Source organism: Xenopus laevis, chromosome 8L (assembly GCF_017654675.1).
Source record: "Xenopus laevis strain J_2021 chromosome 8L, Xenopus_laevis_v10.1, whole genome shotgun sequence".
NCBI lineage: Eukaryota > Metazoa > Chordata > Amphibia > Anura > Pipidae > Xenopus > Xenopus laevis.
The window spans coordinates 132,753,453-132,761,395 of NC_054385.1; the positions used below are offsets into that span (position 1 = coordinate 132,753,453).

At 44.0% G+C, this 7,943-nt stretch overlaps 1 protein-coding gene across 3 annotated transcripts; it reads left to right on the plus strand.

The window, feature by feature from the left end:
* Positions 1-706: 706 nt before the first annotated feature.
* Positions 707-4,355, plus strand: LOC108699464 (uncharacterized protein C1orf189). 3 transcript variants are annotated; one of them, XM_018231551.2, is made up of 5 exons: positions 707-858; positions 2,307-2,382; positions 2,470-2,510; positions 3,658-3,787; positions 3,977-4,355. In XM_018231551.2, the coding sequence occupies exons 2-5, from the start codon at positions 2,350-2,352 to the stop codon at positions 4,076-4,078; spliced, it is 306 nt and encodes a 101-aa protein (XP_018087040.1). In that variant the 5' UTR covers positions 707-858; positions 2,307-2,349; the 3' UTR covers positions 4,079-4,355. The 3 variants fall into 3 exon arrangements, with proteins under 3 accessions (XP_018087040.1, XP_018087042.1, XP_018087041.1); XM_018231553.2 differs by having other exon boundaries at positions 744-765; XM_018231552.2 differs by having other exon boundaries at positions 763-787.
* The last annotated feature ends 3,588 nt before the right edge of the window (positions 4,356-7,943 follow it).

Below are 7,943 nucleotides of genomic sequence, written 5' to 3' on the forward strand. Positions count from 1 at the left end.
GGGGCAGATTTATCAAGGGTTGAATTTCGAGGGTTAAAAAACCCTCGAATTCGACCCTTGAAGTAAAATCCTTCGAATACGAATATCTAATTCGAAGGATTTTAGCGCAAAAGGTTAGATCGAATAATCGAATAAAAATTGTTGGATCGAATGATGGAATCGTTTGAATCAAATGATTTCAAGCGAATGCTTTTTATTCGATCAGAAAAAGTTCCCAAAACCTATCTACAATGTCCCCATAGGCTAACATTCAATTCAGTAGCTTTTATTTGGCAAAGTATTGATTTAAAGGATTTTTTAAAGCGACAGTACTTCGATTATCGAATGGTCAAACGATTTTTACTTCGAAATTCGAATATTTTTGGATTCAAACTATTCACTCGAGCTTAGTAAATGTGCCCCATAATGTAAGTGTGTGTATAAAATGAATACAGTGAGAGGGAATGTGACATTTAATCAGTAGGAGGAGGGAATGGGCCGTGGCGGGACAGACAGGGATTTGGGCCCAGACGAGCTGAGAGAAATGAAGTCTGTGTAACTGACATGTGTGAGACTTTATAAGTCACAGGCAGCTCCGGTGTTTCACATTTACTGGTTCATTGACTTCCATATTAGGCCGAATTGCCTTCCTGTCAGCGTTTGATTAATGTGTTTGTGTAAATTCCTTTTATTGTTATTCTGAGGTGAGTGTCCGCGCTCAATAAAGTTCGGATGAAAGACAAAACCCGGAAGTTATACTGGGGGCGGAAGTTTGCGGTTGCTAAGGTAACGGCACGCTGCTGTTAAGGTAACAAGGAAGTGGCTGAACGTGCGGACAGGGGGACGTTATTAAGGCGCTTGGGGTGCAGAAAGAGAGAGGTAGGGGTGAACTATACGTGTGTGGGTTACTGTGAGTGCTGGGCCTGGTCTATATCAGCCTCTGGTGGACATTACATTTGTTGTGGCTCATTAGGGGACTCTGTGCCTTTATCTGCAGCACAACTGGCCACAATTTGCATTTGTATGAAAGTTGAGGGGCCCTGCAGCAAAATCATTTTAGGGAAACTTTGGGAACATATTGAGACGACTTGTCTGTGACCCATTGGGCTCCCCTGGTCTGTAAGTCACATCTGTATTTGTCCCTGTGCTGCTTTATGTACCAATAGCCCAACCCCCCAGCTGTTGTCTGGGTCTCACTGGGTCTGTGTGTGACTGGGGTCTCCGGGCTCCTGTAGATCATTTTGTTACAGCGAGAGGTGGGCCCAGTAGATAACAGATACGTACTACTACTATAGTTTATATAAACAAGCTGCTGTGTAGCCATGGGGGCAGCCATTCAAGCACAGGATACACAGTAGATAACAGATAAGTACTACTATAGTTTATATAAACAAGCTGCTGTGTAGCCATGGGGGCAGCCATTCAAGCACAGGATACACAGTAGATAACAGATAAGTACTACTATAGTTTATATAAACAAGCTGCTGTTTAGCCATGGGGGTAGCCATTCAAGCACAGGATACACAGTAGATAACGGATAAGTACTACTATAGTTTATATAAACAAGCTGCTGTGTAGCCATGGGGGCAGCCATTCAAGCACAGGATACACAGTAGATAACAGATAAGTACTACTATAGTTTATATAAACAAGCTGCTGTGTAGCCATGGGGGCAGCCATTCAAGCACAGGATACACAGTAGATAACAGATACGTACTACTACTATAGTTTATATAAACAAGCTGCTGTGTAGCCACGGGGGCAGCCATTCAAGCACAGGATACACAGTAGATAACAGATAAGTACTACTATAGTTTATATAAACAAGCTGCTGTGTAGCCATGGGGGCAGCCATTCAAGCATAGGGTACACAGATACCAGATAAGTACTACTATAGTTTATATAAACAAGCTGCTGTGTAGCCATGGGGGCAGTCATTCAAGCACAGGATACACAGTAGTAACAGATAAGTACTACTATAGTTTATATAAACAAGCTGCTGTTTAGCCATGGGGGTAGCCATTCAAGCACAGGATACACAGTAGATAACAGATAAGTACTACTATAGTTTATATAAACAAGCTGCTGTGTAGCCATGGGGGCAGCCATTCAAGCACAGGATACACAGTAGATAACAGATAAGTACTACTATAGTTTATATAAACAAGCTGCTGTGTAGCCATGGGGGCAGCCATTCAAGCACAGGATACACAGTAGATAACAGATAAGTAAGTGTGTTGGCAAGTGGATTGTTCTGCAGCTATAAAGGGACTAGAAGCAGATTTCCCTATTGTCTTATACAATGTTTTCCTTTGATGTCTCCTCAGTCTGTATCTCAGGTGAATCTCGCTCTGCCCCCAGCACCCCAGAATGCTGTCAGTCAATGCCCAGAGGCAAGTGCAGGTAATTATCCAAGAAACAGAGATTCTGAAAAAACACTCACCCAGCACTCTAATTCTCTTAATTTTCTTATACTCTTTTTTTCCCCAGAACACTGAAATGCTTTGGGCTGCACAGCGAGAGAGGCAAAGGTATTTATCTCTTATTCCACTTCCTGTTCTGATTCTGTAACTCACAGAATATTTACCTTCCCTGGCACTAGAACTTCATGAACCCACCTACCTGGGCAAAGAAAGAGCTATCCGTACCTTTAAATGCTTGTGGAACTTTATCACTTTCTTAGCCACAAGTGTGGATATAAAAATACTCCCAACTGCACTACAGCATAGGTTTAGGGGAACACAGTATATTTGTAACCCTGTTATGAGCTAAGGGGGCCCAGTCTGAAGGTCAGTTAGGGGGAGATTTGGGGTGAGTGCTTATTTGTACCTTGGGTACCCCTGGAACTATAGCAGGGTGACTGTTACCCCAATGTTTCTATATATCTGTAACCTTGTTATGAGCTAAGGGGGCCCAGTCTGAAGGTCAGTTAGGGGGAGATTTGGGGTGAGTGCTTATTTGTACCTTGGGTACCCCTGGAACTATAGCAGGGTGACTGTTACCCCAATGTTTCTATATATCTGTAACCTTGTTATGAGCTAAGGGAACCCAGTCTGAAGGTCAGTTAGGGGGAGATTTGGGGTGAGTGCTTATTTGTACCCTAGGTACCCCTGGAACTATAGCAGGGTGACTGTTACCCCAATGTTTCTATATATCTGTAACCTTGTTATGAGCTAAGGGGGCCCAGTCTGAAGGTCAGTTAGGAGGAGATTTGGGGTGAGTGTTTATTTGTGCCCTGGGTACCCCTGGAACTATAACAGGGTGACACCCCAATGTTTCTATATATCTGTAACCATGTTATGAGCTAAGGGGGCCCAGTCTGAAGGTCAGTTAGGGAGAGATTTGGGGTGAGTGCTTGTTTGTACCCTGGGTACCCCTGGAACTATAGCAGGGTGACACCCCAATGTTTCTATATATCTGTAACCTTGTTATGAGCTAAGGGGGCCCAGCCTGAAGGTCAGTTAGGGGGAGATTTGGGGTGAGTGCTTATTTGTACCCTGGGTACCCCTGGAACTATAGCAGGGTGACACCCCAATGTTTCTATATATCTGTAACCTTGTTATGAGCTAAGGGGATCCAGTCTGAAGGTCAGTTAGGGGGAGATTTGGGTGCTTTTTTTAAGCTAAGGTATTTATTTGTGTGTATAATTTAGGATATTACTGGTTTCCCCTTTGGCAGGGAGCGAGATCTGAAGAGTGTGAGTGAGTGGAAGGAGGATTTGTGTGGGACCATGGCTTCACGCATTGAGAGGAATCACCGTGCCACACGGAAGGAAGAGATGGAGCTTTTGCACAAAGAGTTGGTAATGGTGAGTGGGAGTGGCCTGGGTGGGTAAAAATTCACTGACTAAATAAATTATTTTCCCACAATTCTCTGAAAACCCAAATAGCTGGTATTCTAGTTAGTGCATAACAGACCCCAATGAGTCTTGATCAGGTCTAAAGGCTCAGGCCCAGGTTTCTGCTCCCATCTCATGGCTGGTGTGTGTCCCTTGCAGGTTCGTCGTGCTGCTCTACACAAACTCCTGCAGGAGGAACAGCAGCAGTATAAGGACGAGCTGAACCTTCAAGGGAAGACTTTTTATACCCAGCGCATTTGACAGCCGGATAATTACCCCCCTCAGACATCAGTATTCCTCAGCCCTGAACTTCACTCTGAGAAATATAGATATATATTCAACCTACAGGGACATTCACCTTTAAAGCCCATTGGGATGATGTATGTTAAACTCTATACAATTCACCAAATCTCCAAGATCTCTGTTTCATTGCAATATGGGTCTATGGGTTCTGATGTGAACAGGTTTCATCCAGGCAACGCTGGTGCAGCAGTCACTATGGAAGACCTGTATCCCAATATATGTGCCATTAATAACCTGCCTGTCTGCTGTTTATTTGTGGGTATGAGATCACTGCACTGAGACTGCAGTGAGGGAGACGTTGGGGGGACTCCACACAGACATATCCTGCTGCTTTGCACAGAGATCTTAGATCAGTCTCTGCTCCTGTGGAGCTTACAATCTAAGGTCCCTGCAAGTCCATGCCTATAGTGCCCTGGCTGGAACCGATTCCCACAGCAATGCTCATTAATGTGCACACACTGATCTCCCCCAGCACAGGTATAGTATAGTCTTGTTTATATTTTATATTGTATAGTCTTAGTTTTCTATCTAGCCCCTCTACTTTCTGTATGATACGAAAAGCACTGCATTGGTAATTCACTCCAGTAGGGTCTATAGTTGGATCAGGATTCTGTACTTGGAGTGTGGCACAGGAGATCTAAGCAAATAAAGAATTTCACTTCTCTTGTGTTTCTGTAGAATTACAGGCACTAGATAATATGCTAATGTCCCCCCCCTTCCCGCAAGATGATTCCCCAATACTACCCCTATGTCTGATGGCTTTATGTCCACTAAGTAAAGCCTGTTGTCTCACCTGTGGGCTCCCACACTCTATCCAAATCATTGTTTAGTCCTCCAACCTATCTCCTACTGCCCCATCTAAATAACTATCTGGTCCTCCCACCCTCTCTTACTCTCTCATCCAAATCATTTCCTGGTTCTCCTACCCCTCTCCTCCTCTTTCATCCAAATCATTGCCTGGTCCTACTTATCTCCTACTCTCTCATCTAAATCACTACCTGCACACATCCCACTCTCTCATCCAAATCACTTCCTGGTCCTCCTATCTATCTCATCCAAATCATTTCTTACCCCTCTCCTCCTCTCTCATTCAAATCATTTCCTGGTCCTACTTATCGCCTACTCTCTCATCCAAATCACTACCTGCACTCATCCCACTCTCTCATCCAAATCACTTCCTGGTCCTACTATCCATCTCCTCCTCTCTGATCCACATCATTTCTTGGCCCTCTTACCCCTCTCCTCCTCTCTCATTCAAATAATTTCCTGGTCTGCCTATCCATCTCCTCCTCTCTTATTCAAATAATTTCTTGGCCCTCTTACCCCTCGCCTCCTCTCTCATCCAAATCATTTCCTGGTCTTCCTACCCATCTCCTCCTCTCTCATCCAAATCATTTCCTGATCCTGCTATCCATCTCCTCCTCTCTCATCCAAATCATTTCCTGATCCTGCTATCCATCTAGTTGTCTCTCATCCAAATCATTTCCTGGACTGCCTACCCCTCTCTCATCCAAATAATTTCCTGGTCCTCCTATTCATCTCCTCCTCTCTCATCCAAACCATTGCCTGGTCCTACTTATCGCCTACTCTCTCACCTAACTCACTACCTGCACACATCCCATTCTTTTATTCAAATCATTTCCTGGTCCTCCTATCCATCTCCTCCTCTTTCATCAAAATCATTTCCTGGTCCTGCTATCCATCTCCTCCTCTCTCATCCAAATAATTTCCTGGTCCTGCTATCCATCTCCTCCTCTCTCATCCAAATAATTTCCTGATCCTGCTATCCATCTCCTCCTCTCTCATCCAAATCATTTCCTGATCCTGCTATCCATCTCGTCGTCTCTCATCCAAATCATTTCATGGTCCTACTATCCATCTCTTTCTCTCTTATCCAAATCATTGCCTGGCCTTACTCCCTGTTTCCTACTCATCCAAATCATTTTGTGGTCCTCCTACCCATCTCTTACTCTCTTATCCAACTTATTACTTGGTCCTACTTATCACCTACTCTCTCATCTTAATCACTACCTGGTTCTCCTGCCCATCTCCTACTCTCTCATCCAAATCATTGCCTGCTCCTGATGTTCTACTCACTTCCTCCAAATCACTGCCTATTCCTCCCTCCCATCTCCTAAAGTGTCATCAAAACCATTGCTTGGTCCTCCTACCCATTAGCTTGTGCTTAGACCCATGAGCCCTTCCAGCACTATCTATTACTAATGTCACCAGGAAAGTAGGAGAGATGAGAAAGCCTAGCTGGGGCAGAACAAACAAAACCAGGATTTTTTTGATGCATACATAAAAGAAATGTATGAAAAAATATGAATTTGTATGGCTTACAGCGTCCCAGTCACAGAGAGTGTTAGAATGCTGCTGTCTACACCAATGTGAAACTTAACTTGATGGCAAATCATTGCTTGAGAAATGATGTGGAAAAGGATAAAACCATAAAATTACATCTTCTTTCTATGCAAATATCAGTTTATCAGGTTAAGTTTCCTTTTACCAAAGCATGTGACAAGACATTTAGCTAATAAAATAACAGCTAGGGAAACCCTTGAGAGGGTGGGTCAGTCTTTTCCCATTAGAAATCATGCGCTCATGTGAGCAAGAGTTGTTTATTCCCTGTGACTGATGGAATGGGACTGGATATGGAATGGCATGAGACTGGCAGTAGGGGGCAGTATTAGGTTCAATCAAGGCTATTAGCAGAGGTCACATTCATTGGATGCCCAGTGCTGCTGGGTCAGTACAAAAAGAGGAATGCTGTGCCATTGCTGCTTCTGACTCTTTAGGGAGCAGATTTCTTGAGCAGAATGAATGAGCCCCTTAGTACTCACCCAACAAGGATAGGGATGTACTGAAATAATAGAGTGTGATTCTAGACATAGTCAGCTTTTTATTCCTTGCCCTGCAACAATGGGGCCACTGTGCTGCCCATACATCTCCCCTCTCTACCTGCACTGGACTCTGTGATCCAGCAGGAGGCAGCAACACACACACAAAGCTGCATTTTTACCCCTTTTTCTCCATCCTCACCATTAATTATTAGCATTTTATGTCTTTTGTTTGTATTTGGCAAATAACCCTCTATTTAACACAGAAACGTGTTCATTTGGAATGAGGCTCCTCATCCCTTGTGGTTTGCGTTACTCTGCTCTTTAAGACCATTTAAAATAAAGGCATTTCCCAGGGGCTCCTGGGTCTTACAGTCATACTACAAGAGCAGCTAACCTTTTAATATTAAAAACAATTGAGTTGTTTGCCTTTGCTACTACCAGCTGATTGCTAAGGTCACAGAGACCTAGAAACCGAGCAAATGTTGGCATGCAGGATAATAAAAGAGCAAGGAGTGAATAACAGGCTGGGGAGACAGGACAGACAGGTGAAATAAAAAAAACAAGACTAATGCAATGTTGCTTAAAGGGCCAGTAAAGCCTAAGCTCCTGAGCCAAGTGTTGTTTGTCCTTCTTCAAAGGTGCAAAGGGAGTGAGAACAGGACAGACTGGACAAGTGGCTTTTACCTGCGTCACAATTTAATAAAGGGGGGTAAAGGGATTGCAGACACAGCCGAGCATGACTTGAGAGAAACAAAGGCCTTCTTGGTGCATGCTGGGATTTGTAGTACAACAGCTGGGGCTGGATCTGTCACTGACCCATAACCCTTCAAAAAGAGTTTCCTATATAATACGATGCAGTTACTGGGGGCACCCTGGATATTCCGGTATAGCAATGGGCACAAAGCAAGAGCACAAATGAGAGTTAGAGAGTGGAATTCCTGGAGAGGGAGATGCCCGGTCACACCGTCCCCTCCAAGCCA

What these genes read in the sequence shown, in the direction of transcription:
- LOC108699464 (XM_018231551.2), top strand. Translation starts at nt 2,350, where the DNA reads ATGCTGTCAGTCAATGCCCAGAGGCAAGTGCAG. An exon ending in ATGCCCAGAGGCAAGTGCAG is followed by an intron (nt 2,383 to 2,469) that starts GTAATTATCCAA and finishes TTTTTTCCCCAG; the next exon opens with AACACTGAAATGCTTTGGGC. An exon ending in TGCACAAAGAGTTGGTAATG is followed by an intron (nt 3,788 to 3,976) that starts GTGAGTGGGAGT and finishes TGTCCCTTGCAG; the next exon opens with GTTCGTCGTGCTGCTCTACA.